The 18,042-nt window shown below is 46.7% G+C and overlaps 1 protein-coding gene across 3 annotated transcripts in view; it reads left to right on the forward strand.

Moving 5' to 3' along the window:
• The window catches only part of PRKCI (protein kinase C iota), a 418,248-nt gene that overhangs the window by 266,771 nt on the left and 133,435 nt on the right, over positions 1–18,042 (forward strand). For all 3 annotated transcript variants that reach the window (XM_063916222.1, XM_063916220.1, XM_063916221.1), the window contains 2 exons: positions 12,588–12,673; positions 14,864–15,001. In XM_063916222.1, the coding sequence (XP_063772292.1) occupies positions 12,588–12,673; positions 14,864–15,001 (224 nt within the window). The remainder of the gene's footprint in view (positions 1–12,587; positions 12,674–14,863; positions 15,002–18,042) is intronic.

Below are 18,042 nucleotides of genomic sequence, written 5' to 3' on the forward strand. Positions count from 1 at the left end.
ACCTGGGGGTCTCGGCAACAGCTGGAAATCCAACCTTTTTACCCCAAGTTACATCTCAGCAGAAACAGACACCGTCTTTTCAGCCTCAATCCTTCCGTTCCCATGAGGGCAAGCGGGCAAAAGGCCAGTCATATCTGCCCAGACATAGAGGAAAGGGAAGTAGACTGCAGCAGACAGCTCCTTCCCAGGAAAGGAAGCCTTCCACCGCGTCTGCCAAGTCCCCAGCATGACGCTGGGGCCGTGTAAGCGGACTCAGGTTAGGTGGGGGTGTAGTCTCAAGAGTCTCAACGCGCAGTGGGATCACTCGCAAGTTGACCCCTGGATCGTACTAGTATTATCCCAGGGGTACAGATTGGAGAGTCGAGACATCTTTTCCTCGCAGGTTCCTGAAGTCTGCGTTACCAACGGCTCCCTCCAACAGGGAGGCAGTATTGGGAAAAATTCACAAGCTGTATTTCCAGCAGGTGATAATCAAAGTACCCCTCCTACAACAAGGAAAAGGGTATTAGTCTTCCACACTATATGGTGGTACTGAAGCCAGACGGCTTGGTGAGACATAGTCTAAATCTGAAATCTTTGAACACTTACATAAAGGTTCAAATCAAGATGGAGTCACTCAGAGCAGTGATAGCGAACCGGAAAGAAGGGGACTATATGGTGTCCCTGGACATCAAGGATTACCTCCATGTCCAAATTTGCCCTTCTCAACAAGGGTACATCGGGTTCGTGATACAGAACTGTCAATATCAGTTTCAAAAGTTGCCGTTGAATTATCCACGGCACCCCGGGCCTTTACCAAGGTAATGGCCGAAAAGATGACTCTCTTCAAAGAAAAGGGCATCTTAATTATCCCTTACTTGGACGATATCCTGAAAGGGGCAAGTTCCAGAGAACAGTTGGAGGTCGGAAAAGAACTATCTAAAGTAGTTCTACGATAGCACGAGTGGATTCTAAATATTCCAAAAATCGCAGCTGTGTTTTCCGATGATACGTCTGCTGTTCCCAGGAATGATTCTGGGCATAGTCCAGAAAAAGGTATTTCTCCTGGAGGGGAAAGCCAGGGAGTTATCCGACCTAGTCAGAAACCTCCTAAAACCAGGCCAAGTATCAGTGCATTAATGCACAGGAGGCCTGGGAAAAATGGTGGCTTCTTACGAAGCGATTCCATTCGGCAGATCTCACGCAAAACATTTTCAGGGAGATTTGCTGGACGAATGGTCCGGATCGCATCTTCAGATGCATCAGCGGATAACCCTGTCTCCAAGGACAAGGGTATCTCTTCTGTGGTGGTTGCAGGAGGCTCATCTACTGGAGGGCCGCAGATTCGGCATACAGGATTGGATCCTGGTGACCACGGACGCCAGCCTGAGAGGCTGGGGAGCAGTCACACAGGGAAGAAACTTCCAGGGAGTGTGGACGAGCCTGGAAAAGTCTCTTCACATAAACATTCTGGAACTAAGAGCAATCTACAATGCTCTAAACCAGGCGGAACCTCTGCTTCAAGGAAGACCGGTGTTGATCCAGTCGGACAACATCACGGCAGTCGCCCATGTAAACAGACAGGGCGGCACAAGAAGCAGGAGTGCAATGGCAGAAGCTGCCAGGATCCTTCGCTGGGCGGAGAATCACGTGATAGCATTGTCAGCAGTATTCATCCCGGACGTGGACAACTGGGAAGCAGACTTCCTCAGCAGACACGATCTTCACCCGGGAGAGTGGGGACTTCATTCAGAAGTTTTCCTCATGATAATAAACCGTTGGGAAAAACCAATGGTGGACATGATGGCGTCTCGCCTCAACAAAAAACTGGACAGGTATTGCGCCAGGTCAAGAGATCCGCAGGCAATAGCTGTGGATGCGCTGGTAACACCTTGGGTGTACCAGTCGGTATATGTGTTTCCTCCTCTGCCTCTCATACCAAAGGTATTGAGGATTATACGGCAAAGAGGAGTAAGAACGATACTAGTGGCTCCGGATTGGCCAAGAAGGACTTGGTACCCGGAACTTCAAGAGATGGTCACGGACGATCCGTGGCCTCTACCTCTGAGAAGGGACCTGCCTCAGCAGGGTCCTTGTCTTTTTCAAGACTTACCGCGGCTGCGTTTGACGGCATGGCGGTTGAACGCCAGATTCTAAAAGAAAAAGGCATTCCTGAAGAAGTCATTCCTACCTTGATTAAGGCAAGGAAAGAAGTCACCGAAAAGCATTATCACCGCATTTGGCGGAAATATGTGGCATGGTGCGAGGGTCGGAATGCTCCGACGGAGGAATTTCAACTGGGTCGTTTCCTACATTTCCTGCAATCAGGATTGTCTATGGGTCTCAAATTGGGATCTATTAAGGTTCAAATTTCGGCCCTGTCTATATTCTTCCAAAAAGAATTGGCCTCAGTTCCTGAGGTCCAGACTTTTGTCAAAGGAGTACTGCATATACAGCCTCCTGTGGTGCCTCCGGTGGCACCGTGGGATCTAAATGTAGTTTTAGATTTCCTCAAATCCCATTGGTTTGAACCACTTAAGAAGGTGGATTTGAAATATCTCACATGGAAAGTGACTATGTTACTGGCCCTGGCTTCGGCCAGGAGAGTATCAGAACTGGCGGCTTTATCTTATAAAAGTCCTTATTTAATTTTCCATTCAGATAGGGCAGAGCTGCGGACGCGTCCGCATTTTCTCCCGAAGGTGGTGTCAGCGTTTCACCTGAACCAGCCTATTGTAGTGCCTGCGGCTACAAACGACTTGGAAGACTCCAAGTTGTTGGACGTTGTCAGAGCTTAAAGATATACATTTCAAGGACGGCTGGAGTCAGAAAATCTGACTCGCTGTTTATACTGTATGCACCCAACAAGTTGGGTGCACCTGCTTCTAAGCAGTCGATTGCTCGTTGGATTTGTAACACGATTCAACTTGCACATTCTGTGGCAGGCCTACCACAGCCTAATTCTGTTAAGGCCCATTCCACAAGGAAGGTGGGCTCATCCTGGGCGGCTGCCCGAGGGGTCTCGGCATTACAACTCTGCCGAGCAGCTACGTGGTCAGGGGAGAACACGTTTGTAAAATTTTACAAATTTGATACTCTGGCTAAAGAGGACCTGGAGTTCTCTCATTCGGTGCTGCAGAGTCATCCGCACTCTCCCGCCCGTTTGGGAGCTTTGGTATAATCCCCATGGTCCTTTCAGGAACCCCAGCATCCACAAGGACGATAGAGAAAATAAGAATTTACTTACCGATAATTCTATTTCTCGGAGTCCGTAGTGGATGCTGGGCGCCCATCCCAAGTGCGGATTATCTGCAATACTTGTACATAGTTATTGCTAACTAAATCGGGTTATTGTTGTTGTGAGCCATCTTTTCAGAGGCTCCGCTGTTATCATACTGTTAACTGGGTTCAGATCACAGGTTGTACAGTGTGATTGGTGTGGCTGGTATGAGTCTTACCCGGGATTCAAAATTCCTCCCTTATTGTGTACGCTCGTCCGGGCACAGTACCTAACTGGCTTGGAGGAGGGTCATAGGGGGAGGAGCCAGTGCACACCACCTGATCCTAAAGCTTTACTTTTTGTGCCCTGTCTCCTGCGGAGCCGCTATTCCCCATGGTCCTTTCAGGAACCCCAGCATCCACTACGGACTCCGAGAAATAGAATTATCGGTAAGTAAATTCTTATTTTTAGTCAGCAGTGCCATCGGTGTGTATATTAAAATGCACAGATAAGGCCTACCAGGTTACGGTATTTGTGCGCGTTGTACATCTCACGTGTATCATGTCCCAATCAGCGGTTTTGCCTCTCTCGTAATTATATTTCTCTATCGTCCTAGTGGATGCTGGGGTTCCTGAAAGGACCATGGGGAATAGCGGCTCCGCAGGAGACAGGGCACAAAAAGTAAAGCTTTTCCAGATCAGGTGGTGTGCACTGGCTCCTCCCCCTATGACCCTCCTCCAGACTCCAGTTAGATTTTTGTGCCCGGCCGAGAAGGGTGCAATCTAGGTGGCTCTCCTAAAGAGCTGCTTAGAAAAAGTTTAGCTTAGGTTTTTTATTTTACAGTGAGTCCTGCTGGCAACAGGATCACTGCAACGAGGGACTGAGGGGAGAAGAAGTGAACTCACCTGCGTGCAGGATGGATTGGCTTCTTGGCTACTGGACATCAGCTCCAGAGGGACGATCACAGGTACAGCCTGGATGGTCACCGGAGCCGCGCCGCCGGCCCCCTTGCAGATGCTGAAGTCAGAAGAGGTCCAGAATCGGCGGCTGAAGACTCCTGCAGTCTTCTAAAGGTAGCGCACAGCACTGCAGCTGTGCGCCATTTTCCTCTCAGCACACTTCACACGCAGTCACTGAGGGTGCAGGGCGCTGGGGGGGGGCGCCCTGGGAGGCAAATGTAACCTATATAAAGGCTAAAAATACCTCACATATAGCCCCCAGAGGCTATATGGAGATATTTAACCCCTGCCTGGATTCACTAAATAGCGGGAGACGAGCCCGCCGGAAAAGGGGCGGGGCCTATCTCCTCAGCACACGGCGCCATTTCCTCTCACAGCTCCGCTGGTCAGGACGGCTCCCAGGTCTCTCCCCTGCACTGCACTACAGAAACAGGGTAAAACAGAGAGGGGGGGCAAATTTATGGCGATATTTTGATATATATAAAGCAGCTATAAGGGAGCACTTATTATAAGGCTATCCCTGTTATATATAGCGCTTTTGGTGTGTGCTGGCAAACTCTCCCTCTGTCTCCCCAAAGGGCTAGTGGGTCCTGTCTTCGTTAGGAGCATTCCCTGTGTGTCTGCTGTGTGTCGGTACGTGTGTGTCGACATGTATGAGGATGATATTGGTGTGGAGGCGGAGCAATTGCCAAATATGAGGATGTCACCCCCTAGGGAGTCGACACCAGAATGGATGCCTTTATTTATGGAACTACGGGATAGTGTCAACACGCTAAAGCAGTCGTTTGACGACATGAGACGGCCGGACAATCAATTAGTGCCTGTCCAGGCGACTCAAACACCGTCAAGGGCTGTGAAACGCCCTTTGCCTCAGTCGGTCGACACAGACCCAGACACAGGCACTGACTCCAGTGGTGACGGTGACGAATCAACCGTATTTTCCAGTAGGGCCACACGTTATATGATTTTGGCAATGAAGGAGGCGTTACATTTAGCTGATACTACAGGTACCACTAAACAGGGTATTATGTGGGGTGTGAAAAAACTACCTATAGTTTTTCCTGAATCAGAAGAATTAAATGACGTGTGTAATGAAGCGTGGGTTGCCCCTGATAAAAAGCTGATAATTTCAAAGAAATTATTGGCATTATACCCTTTCCCGCCAGAGGTTAGGGAGCGCTGGGAAACACCTCCTAGGGTGGACAAGGCGCTAACACGCTTATCTAAACAAGTGGCGTTACCCTCTCCTGAGACGGCCGCACTTAAAGATCCATCAGATAGGAGGATGGAAAATATCCAAAAAAGTATATACACACATGCAGGTGTTATACTACGACCAGCTATAGCGACTGCCTGGATGTGCAGTGCTGGGGTAGTTTGGTCAGAGTCCCTGATTGAAAATATTGATACCCTGGACAGGGACAATATTTTACTGTCGTTAGAACAAATAAAGGATGCATTTCTTTATATGCGTGATGCACAGAGGGATATCTGCACACTGGCATCACGGGTAAGTGCTATGTCCATTTCGGCCAGAAGAGCTTTATGGACGCGACAGTGGACAGGCGATGCGGATTCAAAACGACATATGGAAGTTTTGCCGTATAAAGGGGAGGAGTTATTTGGAGTCGGTCTATCAGATTTGGTGGCCACGGCTACAGCCGGGAAATCCACCTTTCTACCTCAAGTCACTCCCCAACAGAAAAAGGCACCGACTTTTCAACCGCAGCCCTTTCGTTCCTTTAAAAATAAGAGAGCAAAGGGCTATTCATATCTGCCACGAGGCAGAGGTCGAGGGAAGAGACAGCAACAGGCAGCTCCTTCCCAGGAACAGAAGCCTTCCCCAGCTTCTACAAAAGCCTCAGCATGACGCTGGGGCTTCTCAAGCGGACTCGGGGACGGTGGGTGGTCGTCTCAAAAATTACAGCGCGCAGTGGGCTCACTCGCAGGTAGATCCCTGGATCCTGCAGATAATATCTCAGGGGTACAGGTTGGAATTAGAGACAGATCCACCTCGCCGTTTCCTGAAGTCTGCTTTACCAACGTCCCCCCTCCGAAAGGGAGACGGTTTTGGAAGCCATTCACAAGCTGTACTCTCAGCAGGTGATAGTCAAGGTACCTCTTCTACAACAAGGGAAGGGGTATTATTCCACTCTTTTTGTGGTACCGAAGCCGGATGGCTCGGTAAGGCCTATTCTAAATCTGAAGTCCTTGAACCTGTACATAAAGAAGTTCAAGTTCAAGATGGAGTCACTCAGAGCAGTGATAGCGAACCTGGAAGAGGGGGACTTTATGGTATCCTTGGACATCAAGGATGCGTATCTCCACGTTCCAATTTACCCCTCACACCAGGGGTACCTCAGGTTCGTTGTACAAGACTGTCACTATCAGTTTCAGACGCTGCCGTTCGGATTGTCCACGGCACCTCGGGTCTTTACAAAGGTAATGGCCGAGATGATGATTCTTCTTCGAAGAAAAGGCATATTAATTATCCCATACTTGGACGATCTCCTAATAAGGGCAAGGTCCAGAGAACAGCTAGAGATGGGATTAGCACTGTCGCAAGAAGTGCTAAAACAGCACGGGTGGATTCTGAATATTCCAAAATCCCAGTTAATGCCGACAACTCGTCTGCTGTTCCTAGGGATGATTCTGGACACGGTTCAGAAAAAGGTTTTTCTCCCGGAGGAAAAAGCCAAGGAGTTATCCGAGCTTGTCAGGAACCTCCTAAAACCAGGAAAGGTGTCTGTACATCAATGCACAAGAGTCCTGGGAAAAATGGTGGCTTCTTACGAAGCAATTCCATTCGGCAGATTCCACGCAGGATCCTGGTGACCACGGACGCCAGCCTGAGAGGCTGGGGAGCAGTCACACAAGGAAGAAACTTCCAGGGAGTATGGACGAGCCTGGAAACGTCTCTTCACATAAACATTCTGGAACTAAGAGCAATATACAATGCTCTAAGCCAGGCAGAACCTCTGCTTCAGGGAAAACCGGTGTTGATCCAGTCGGACAACATCACGGCAGTCGCCCATGTGAACAGACAGGGCGGCACAAGAAGCAGGAGTGCAATGGCAGAAGCTGCAAGGATTCTTCGCTGGGCAGAGAATCATGTGATAGCACTGTCAGCAGTGTTCATCCCGGGAGTGGACAACTGGGAAGCAGACTTCCTCAGCAGACACGATCTTCACCCGGGAGAGTGGGGACTTCATCCAGAAGTCTTCCACTTGCTGGTAACCCGTTGGGAAAGACCAATGGTGGACATGATGGCGTCTCGCCTCAACAAAAAACTGGACAGGTATTGCGCCAGGTCAAGAGATCCGCAGGCAATAGCTGTGGACGCGCTGGTAACGCCTTGGGTGTACCAGTCGGTGTATGTGTTTCCTCCTCTGCCTCTCATACCAAAAGTATTGAGAATTATACGGCAAAGAGGCGTAAGGACGATACTAGTGGTTCCGGATTGGCCAAGAAGGACTTGGTACCCGGAACTTCAAGAGATGATCACGGAAGATCCGTGGCCTCTACCTCTAAGGAGGGACTTGCTTCAGCAGGGTCCCTGTCTGTTTCAAGACTTACCGCGGCTGCGTTTGACGGCATGGCGGTTGAACGCCGGATCCTAAAGGGAAAAGGCATGCCGGAAGAAGTCATTCCTACTTTGATTAAAGCAAGGAAGGAAGTAACCGTGCAACATTATCACCGAATTTGGCGAAAATATGTTGCGTGGTGCGAAGATCGGAGTGCTCCGACGGAGGAATTTCAACTGGGTCGATTCCTACATTTCCTGCAATCAGGATTGTCTATGGGTCTCAAATTGGGATCTATTAAGGTTCAAATTTCGGCCCTGTCGATTTTCTTTCAAAAAGAATTGGCTTCAGTCCCTGAAGTCCAGACCTTTGTTAAGGGAGTGCTACATATACAGCCTCCTGTGGTGCCTCCAGTGGCACCGTGGGATCTCAATGTGGTTTTGGACTTTCTAAAATCTCATTGGTTTGAACCACTAAAGAAGGTGGATTTGAAATATCTCACATGGAAAGTGACCATGCTTCTAGCCCTGGCTTCGGCCAGGAGAGTGTCAGAACTGGCAGCTTTATCTTACAAAAGCCCATATCTGATTTTCCATTCGGACAGGGCAGAACTGCGGACTCGTCCGCATTTTCTCCCTAAGGTGGTGTCAGCATTTCATCTGAACCAGCCTATTGTAGTGCCTGCGGCTACAAGTGACTTGGAGGACTCCAAGTTACTGGACGTTGTCAGAGCATTAAAAATATATATTGCAAGGACAGCTGGAGTCAGAAAATCTGACTCGTTGTTTATATTGTATGCACCCAACAAGATGGGTGCTCCTGCGTCTAAGCAGACGATTGCTCGTTGGATCTGTAGCACAATCCAACTTGCACATTCTGTGGCAGGCCTGCCACAGCCTAAATCTGTAAAGGCCCACTCCACAAGGAAGGTGGGCTCATCTTGGGCGGCTGCCCGAGGGGTCTCGGCATTACAACTTTGCCGAGCAGCTACGTGGTCAGGGGAGAACACGTTTGTAAAATTTTACAAATTTGATACTCTGGCTAAGGAGGACCTGGAGTTCTCTCATTCGGTGCTGCAGAGTCATCCGCACTCTCCCGCCCGTTTGGGAGCTTTGGTATAATCCCCATGGTCCTTTCAGGAACCCCAGCATCCACTAGGACGATAGAGAAAATAAGATTTTACTTACCGATAAATCTATTTCTCGGAGTCCGTAGTGGATGCTGGGCGCCCATCCCAAGTGCGGATTATCTGCAATAATTGTACATAGTTATTGTTAACTAATTCGGGTTATTGTTGAAGGAAGCCATCTTTCAGAGGCTCCGCTGTTATCATACTGTTAACTGGGTTTAGATCACAAGTTGTACGGTGTGATTGGTGTGGCTGGTATGAGTCTTACCCGGGATTCAAAATCCTCCCTTATTGTGTACGCTCGTCCGGGCACAGTACCTAACTGGAGTCTGGAGGAGGGTCATAGGGGGAGGAGCCAGTGCACACCACCTGATCTGGAAAAGCTTTACTTTTTGTGCCCTGTCTCCTGCGGAGCCGCTATTCCCCATGGTCCTTTCAGGAACCCCAGCATCCACTACGGACTCCGAGAAATAGATTTATCGGTAAGTAAAATCTTATTTTACTCTATGCTGTCATATTGCACTAACTCCTTAACACCGCAAAATGTTCTGGCAGCACTTCCCTGCAGATCAACTTCTTAACAAGGTACAGAATAGAGAATTGTGTTACTGTGTGATTTCCCACCCCACCCACAAATCTCCCAACCTCAGCTGTCAGCGACAGCCATTGGTAGCTATTTTATTCCATTCTGTATTTTGTGAAATGTACAAACAACGTTCAAATGTAAATATTTTTTTTACAATGCAAATTCATCGGCGTGCCCATGACGCCCTCACAGATGGTCCTCCAAGTAACTTGGAGTCTTGAACGGGTTAGTAGTCGTCTGTCCAGAGCAAGTCAATATTAATAGATTCTTGCTGAAATGGGTCTAATAGTAACTGCTTTTGTAGCTACTGATAGATGCTGTAAAAATAGAGCTCCTTCTGTGGGGGGAGATTCAGTTCTGTGTGATGACTGCGAAGTGCCTTCCAGAATGGTGGGGGATGACCCTCTGTGACCAGTAAAGTCATAGAGGTGCAGTGTTAGCAATGCTGGGCTCTTGTATTCTACCGTGATATGAGCAGCTGAACATTGTAACTGCACACAGCTGAGAATTAAATCTTCCCCTCTCTGACCTCTAACAGTGAAGAGTTCTACTACTATAAATCCCTGAGTTTGAAAGTACACACATTTGTTATCCCTTATAATAGAGAAAAATTACCAATTTCAATTTCTTTCTCTGTTCTTATAAAAATACTTGTGAATCCTTATGGAAAACTGTACGTTTTTTAAACGTATTTGTCACACTTAATATGTATTAATGCATACTTGCATATCTCCTAAAGACATCTTGTTCCCTCCCTCTTCTGCTGTCTTTTCCTGCCTGTACCTAGTTCTGTGAGGGTGCTGGGAATTCTGCTCACACAGCTCACCATTCATTACAGATGCTATTGATTTTCTTCTTTTCCTCATATCTTTATTTCCTCCAAGAGCTTTCCTGTCTTATTGAGTGGTTGTAATCTTCTCACAATGCAGTAGCTTGGATATGTGGCCTTGCAGTGTTAGATGTCTGTGACATCTTTGGGGATGGAGTATGACATAATTGGGGATATGTTGAAGTACAGAAAGCTCTGGAAATATGAAGTATAGAGGTAGCATGCACACCACCCCTGTGAACATGAAGTACTGTTATATACAATGCAATAACACAGTTAGGCAAAAGGCAGTTTTTGACGTTGCAGCCTCTAATTTCCGTTAAGACAATGCCTTGGTGTTCCCTCAGTGCAGGGGTGAAAAGATAAAACACGATATGATTGTTGCCTAAATAAAAAAATAGCTGTTTTTTTTTTACATTTAGCACCTTAAAATATTCTTTAACGATTTGACACACGGAGATAAAGGAAATTATGACAACATGTTCTGCCCAGCACCCTCACAAAATACAGTAATCTTAAATATATTGTTATTTTGGTATGGCTATTGAGCATTCCTCACATAACTGCCTTATGGGGAATGTGAATTGTCTCTGATTATTTATCCTGAAATATATTTGGAGAAAAATAGTACTTCTCAAAGAGGGTATAGTCACTAACGTCCTTCCTCAAACTGTAAAGGAAGCCTGGCCTGACCAAACTCAAATACCAATATTTTAACTGGTGACTTATGTACTGAATAGTCAATATACCTGGTAGTGCGCCTGCTTCATTTTGACTTTTTGTATCTCATTGTATTTAGTTGCATTCCTATACTATGTAAAATAATAATGTTATTTATTGAAAGTTAAATGATAGTAGAATAAATAAACAAATAAATTAGTATTTTAATAAGAAATCTGCTAGCGCTGTCTGTGTTTTTTTTTGTTTTTCGTGGTAACTATTTTTTACAGGGGGTGGAGAGGTCCCCCTGTTTTACAGTGAGCTGCATCAGATTCTTTTCTTGGGACATATACGTTTATTATAATTAGATTCAATTATCGGGTTAGCGCCAGGGGACTACTTGATTGTAGGTGTTTGTTTCTGTGGTCCTATACTATGTAATTGTAATGAACATTTACTTGATGACATCAGAACTTACTGATTAATAAGCGATTGCATCAGACTTTAATGATTCAGAAAACATTTACCATTGTTTACACATATTTTAACGGGTTGGGTACAAAATCCCAGCAGTCGGAATTCCAACAGTCAAGTCAGAAGACTGACAGCGGAATCCCAACAGGTCACAAATCCGACGGATCCCAGTAAGTATTTGATCCTTACACTTAACCACCATCCCCCGTTACCTACTGCTGCCTAACCTTAACCCCCCACCCCCTTTCTCCTGCAGTGAAACCATAACCTCACCTACCCCTGCAGGCTACTGCCTTACCCTAATTCATCCCCTAGTGCAGTGATTTTCAACATTTAAAAAAACACACACACACACATTGGCCCCTGCAGTAATTAAACAAATGCATTGGCCCCCCACAGTAATACCACACATTGCCCCCCCCCCCAGTAATACCACACATTGCCCCCCCACAGAAATACCACACATTGGCCCCCACAGTATTTCCACACAGTGACTACCACAGCAATTAAATAAGTACAAATTCACTGGCCCCTACCTGGGAGTCAGTGTATATGAAGCTCATGTTTCCCTCTCCCTGCCTCAGCCACTGGAGTTTATGCACCGGAAGGAGCAGCACTGGTTGAGAGTGGGTAGGTGAGTGGACAGCTCATGTTTCCCTCTCCCTGCCTCAGCGTCTGGAGTGTATGCAGCCGGAGGAGCAAGGAGCAGCACGGGGTGAGACAGAAGGCAGGTGAGCGGGCGGGCGCGAAGGTGACATGGCATGCGTGAGTCACACTGTGTCTCATAGGTTACGTGCCGTAGAATAGTCCAGCGCAGTCAAAACCAGATAGTGTAGGGATGGCCATCGGTGATGATGTCGGCGGCTAGGCATCGGGCATCTGTGGCGGCACATATGAGAACCGCTGGCGGCACACTAGTGTGCCGCGGCACAGCGGTTGAAAAACATTGCCCTCTACTTACTGGCAGGATCTGTCGGGATTCTGTCTGTTGGGATCCTGCTGCTGATCTTCTGACAGGGTTTTGGCCGCATCCCATTTTGCCATCAATTGTGCGTTTGAATAAAATATATTTGCTGTTGTGGTGTTACATATGTTGGTAGTGCTATATAAAAATACACATGCAGTATGTTTTATCAGATACAGTACAGTGTACACTGTTATTTGTAGGGTGTGTTGCAAAGTGTACAATTTGCCACATTAATTTTTCATATTATAACCTATATTTAGAGTCCATCTATCGACGTGGAGCGAGAAGATGGCGAAAGCTGTACTGCGCAAATGGCCATACTTTCCAAGCCAAGAGATTTAACAGAGTAAGTATTGCTTTTTAAGCTTTCGTTTTATTATTAGTTTTTATGAGACATAAATCATTTCAAGAGGAGGTTATATTTAGATGAAAGCTGTGTTATTACATGTAAGGCTATAGAGTTCCTATTATTGACTTGTTCTCATGCACTTGGAAAACAAAAGTGCAGACAAAAACTTTTACTTTGTCCTCTGTTCAACAGCGCTTTAGCAATGTGTTAATTGATGCTTCTCAAAGATTACAGTAGTGTAGAAAATGATGCAATTACCTGGCAAAACAGAGTCTGACATATTTGTGAAGCTGTGCTGTATAGGTACTTGAGTGCCTAGAGTCGTACTGGGGAAAGAATGCTATATAAATGTCTATAGATAGATTACAAGTACAAACTACAAGGGGACAGGAATAACCAGCATGAAAGGTGATATGATTCATAATCAAGACGCCCATATTATCTTGTATGCCAACAGATAGCCAGCATACACAATATTACCTGTATGTCCCCCTATACAGCTGGTATGTTTGACAGTGCACCTTTTTGGCTAAGATGCCTATCCATGCCCTATGAACTCCATTGTACCGTTAATGCTTCTGGACTTGGCAGGAAACAACAAGCGCTTGCTTGTCAGAAGTAAAGCAGAGGCTTTGAAAATGCACTCTGTTGAGTCATGTCTCTGCTACCTTTTCTTAGCTGTCCCAGTGTTTTCTCAAACGAAACTTGTCTGAGACTGAGTGACCAACTTTCCAACCACCCGCATAACCTCACTTCCCAGAATTTCATTATCTATTGATGGCACAACCACCTTGTCTAGCCCCCACATGCGTTGTCTTGAAGTTATCCTTGACTCCTCCCTCTCCTTCAGACCACACATTCAGTACCTTTCGCAGTCCTGCTGTATCCATCTCAAAAATATTTCCAGGATCAGACTCTTTCTCACCCTGGATGCTACCAAGACCCTCATCCACTCACTGGTCATCTCCAAAGACTACTGCCTCTCTCCACTCCAGTTTGTCCTCCATGCTGCTGGCCAGCTCATCTTCTTCTCCATATTTACTATATCTGCCTCCACTCTCCTATAAAACCTACATTGGCTCCCCTTCCCCTTCAGAACCCAATTCTAGCTTCTCACACTCTCAAAGCTCTCATCCATTCCTTTCCTATTTACATCTCTGACCTCATCTCCCTTTACACTCCCACCTGCTCTCTTCACTCCACAAATGCATGCCGCCTCTCCTGCAAACAGATTACTTCCTCCCACTCCCGCCTACAAGATTTTGCCCGTTCTGCTCCCTACCTCTGGAATTCTCTCCCTCCCTAAACTCTCCGCCGCTCTACAAAACTTCAAACTGGCTCTCAAGACCCACTTCTTCACCAAACCAAGCCATCTCTCATTCTAACCCTCTGTTACATATTCACTTTTACCCCATATGTGTCGCCCCCTGCCTGTCTGCCCCTCCCCTTTAGAATGTAAGCTCTGAGGAGCAGGGTGCCTCTTCCCTCATGTGCTTTGGCTTCCCTTACTTATACTATCATCTACACCATACACCCTTTGGTTTCTGCCACCCTGCTGCCTACTTGAGTGCTGAGGCCACTGATGCAGAAATGGTTATAAACCATGCACTTGTCCTGCATTGTTTTGAAATATAAGTCACTGTTTTTGTATGTGCTCATTTGTTTATGCACTTTATTTGGCGCTGCAGATGCCTTGTGGTGCCATATAAATAAAGGTTAATAATGTTTAACACTTCAAAGTAAAGCCTGCATCTGTGAGGTCTTATGATTGCTAAGTGTTTTGCAACTGCATTTGGTATGATTTAATGCCTTCAGCCGTAGTACACCTTATAATCAAGCAGGCTTTAAATATTGCAGTGTACATTAGGATCCACATCATCCCTAATCAGGAATGACTTCAGTAGATGCATACAGATATCTACAGTATATAACCCTCTGATGCCAGCACAGGCTGTAAACGCCAGATTCACAATGATTAGAGGTTCTCAGATCCTAGTTTAGTTTTCCAGCAGACACAATGTCTACCGATTATTGCGTTACTAGCTATTTAATCCACATGTGCTGGAATTGTCAGGTAAGGGCTGTATTGCAGATAGTGTAATCCCCTTCACCCAACTGATTGTCTGGGTGTCTGTTATAGAGACAGTCTGTTAGAAATGAAATGTCTGTGTTTGTAATCTTTTCCAGCGTGCGCACTGTGCCATCTGCACTGACAGAATATGGGGACTAGGACGACAAGGTTATAAATGTATCAACTGTAAGCTGCTGGTTCATAAGAGATGTCACAAGCTTGTTAGCATTGAGTGTGGCCGACATACAATAGCGGTAAGTAACAGTGTTTATTACTCATAGAGCAATGTACAGACATATCACCGTCCCCGTCCCCCCCTCATTTTCTACTTTGATAAACTCCAGTAATTGTTTAAGTATAAGGATTATTGATCACTGGCATTAGAGTTGTAGAAGTTACATGTATTTCATCATTTCGGCTGTGGAGACTCCTATCCATATGAACATTAATGCAAGTCTTCCTCTGAGTCCTAACCTGTGGTCCCTTCAGGGATAAACTACACACACAGCTTGAGCTGTGCACCTTGTGACTTTACAGTAGCTTTGTTAGTTCAGCCATCGCTATGGGTGACAAAATTTTATGGCTGTTGTTGCTAAGTGCTCAAATCAAGTGAATACTGTACGTGATCACATGGATGCCAATTAGTCAATGACTGCACACACTGGTGGCCTATGGCCAAACAGATTTTTATATACTGCTAGTTGACTGCTTTTATCTTCTCTCATAGGTGGGGAATTCAATTGTATCTCACCACTAGATGGCGCCCAACGGAGCAGGTCAATTGATGCTCCGTTCGGACACGGATTGACACATTTCAGCTTGCAGCCCCCCATGCTGGCAAGCGGAAATGTATGAAAAGTCACCCATTTGTGAGCCCAAACGGCACTTTTCACGATCAAACCCATTGGTTTAGTCGAGTTTAGCTGCTTTACGCGGCTAATCCTGACACTAATGGACACGATAAACAGCATCAATGTGAGATCGCAGGGGCGTTATTTAATCACTTTAGACGAGAGATCGAGCGGCAATATCAGTTGAATTCCCCCCCATAGAGTTAGCGTTGTCTAAAACTGACATTCACGATCGATTAACTATGAAATGGCTCATGGCTGATGGAGAAAGGAGATTTTTTTATTTAGATTTCTGCTACAATGTTAGCTTTCCTTAGATTATTGGCCTACAGTCTAACTCATAGTTACAAGTAAAAACGGATTTGGTTCTTACGTGTAAAATCCTTTTCTTTGAGTCCATGGGGGACATTGGAACCATGGGTATAATGGAGCTGGAGGAGACCTGCTTTCTGCAGATAGCACGTGCTTCTCCTCCTCTATATCCCACCTCTAGCCTGCAGCAGCCGGTTAAACTTATCAAGAGGAGAAGAAAAATCTGCACACAACCGGCAACCGAGCGAAGTGCCATACAAGGAAAAACACTCAGCCGGCCAGGGGTGTAAGGGTGAGCAATGTGCCCCAAATGGATTCAGAAACAAGGAATTTACAGCTAAAAAGCCCTATTTTCTCTTTCACCCATGGGGGACCATGGAACGTCTCAAATCTGTTCCCCTAAGGGAGGGAACGCTGTTGTGATGTACATAAGACCCTATGCCCAAAACTAGCATCATTAGAGGCAAAGGTGTCAGTTGTAAAAATTAATGAAAGTATGTGCCCATCTAACAAAGTTGCTCCGTTGAGGCACCACACCAAGCCATCCAGGAAGTCCCCACAGACCCAGTGGAATGCACACACACTGAGGCAGGAACTGGTTGATCCACAAAAGTGTTGGCGTGGCAAATGCTCTGCCCGAAGCCAATAGGCCAAGGTTTGCTTGGGTGCTAGCCAGCAGTGCTTTTTGAAGTCATAAAGAGCAAATCCGATTAGCAAATGGCCTTGGCCCGATTCACAAAGATATGGAGGGCCCAAATGACATCCAGGGGAGCCAAAGTGGGTTGTGATTCAGAAGATTCAGGAACTAGAAGAGAGGGAGCCATTATTTCCTGACTGATATGAAATCTGGAAACTACCTTCGGAAATTACCCTAGTTGCGTATGGAGAACAACCAGATATATATGAAAAATAAGAACAGGGGATCAATGAGACAAACTGTTCAAATCTGAAATCCTGTTTGTCTTAAGTAAGTAGGGCTAACAGGAAGACTGCTTTCCACATGAGCCATCAGAGGTGCACGGAGGGTTCAAAAGGATGAGCCTGAAGAACTTGCAACACCAACATTTAGTCCCATGGAGTCTCCAGGGGAACAAATGTAGGTTGAATGTGCAGAACCTTCTACGAAAAGGTCTGAACAACTGGTAAAAGGGCCACTTTTCATTGAAAGAGAACCGACAGGGCTGACACCTGGGCCTTCAAGGAAGAGAGATGAAAACCCAAACATGCTTGAAAAAGTATAAGATAAATGGAAAGTAGTTGTTTCCAGATTATGGACAGAACACCAGTCAAAATAGGTCTGCCGGGGGGCGTGGCCTAGCTGTATATGGAGTAGGACGGGTGCTTACTAACTCCCTAGCCCTATTATCCTGTTATAACCTCCTGCAGCCTGCGGTGGAGTCCCACGATCGGTGGGGAGTGTGGCTGAGTGATCCCTGCTCCTGGTGATCGGGGAGCAGGTCCCTGTTCGTACCGCTGCCTCCTGCAATCCCTGTTTACAGGGGGGGAGGCTGCGGCTGCTTGTGTCTGGCCGGCGCCATCTTGGATCTGGGGACGCTCTGCCTAAATACCGTTCTACTCACCTGCCTGTCTTCTGCCCGCCGGCCTGTCCTTGGAGGAGTGCTGCCGGTCCTCTGCAAGGTGGCCCGGATCTGTCCACCCTTGCTGGTTCCCGCTGGTGAGTGGTGTGCAGCCTCCTAGTGGTCCCTGCCTCCATCTTGGAGAGGGTGAGCTGTGCGGCTGATGCAGCCGTTTCCCCCCTTGCTCCTGTCAGCGTTGGTGAGAGGATTGCTGCTGCACTCCTAGTCTAATTGAAAACGGACTGTGCTCTCCCTGTTCTGTGAGGCTGTGCCTGAGGGATAACATCAACAATAGTATTGCCTGCTGCACTCCCTAACCCTGCACCTGTGGTGGTTTGTGAAGCCCTGTCCCTGATTGGGAGTTTGTGTGTATCCTGGAGGTGAGGTAGAGGGATATTATTGCAGCTACACTGGCTCTTTTCCCCTCTCCCCATTTACTATATTCATTGAGACTGTTCCTGTTTCTTCAGTGGCTCTGCTATACGCTGTGTCTCCACCTCTGTTGGAATATATACTCCTGCCTTGTTTATTTTCCATAACTGAGCCTGATGGTCC

Source organism: Pseudophryne corroboree, chromosome 4 (assembly GCF_028390025.1).
Source record: "Pseudophryne corroboree isolate aPseCor3 chromosome 4, aPseCor3.hap2, whole genome shotgun sequence".
NCBI lineage: Eukaryota > Metazoa > Chordata > Amphibia > Anura > Myobatrachidae > Pseudophryne > Pseudophryne corroboree.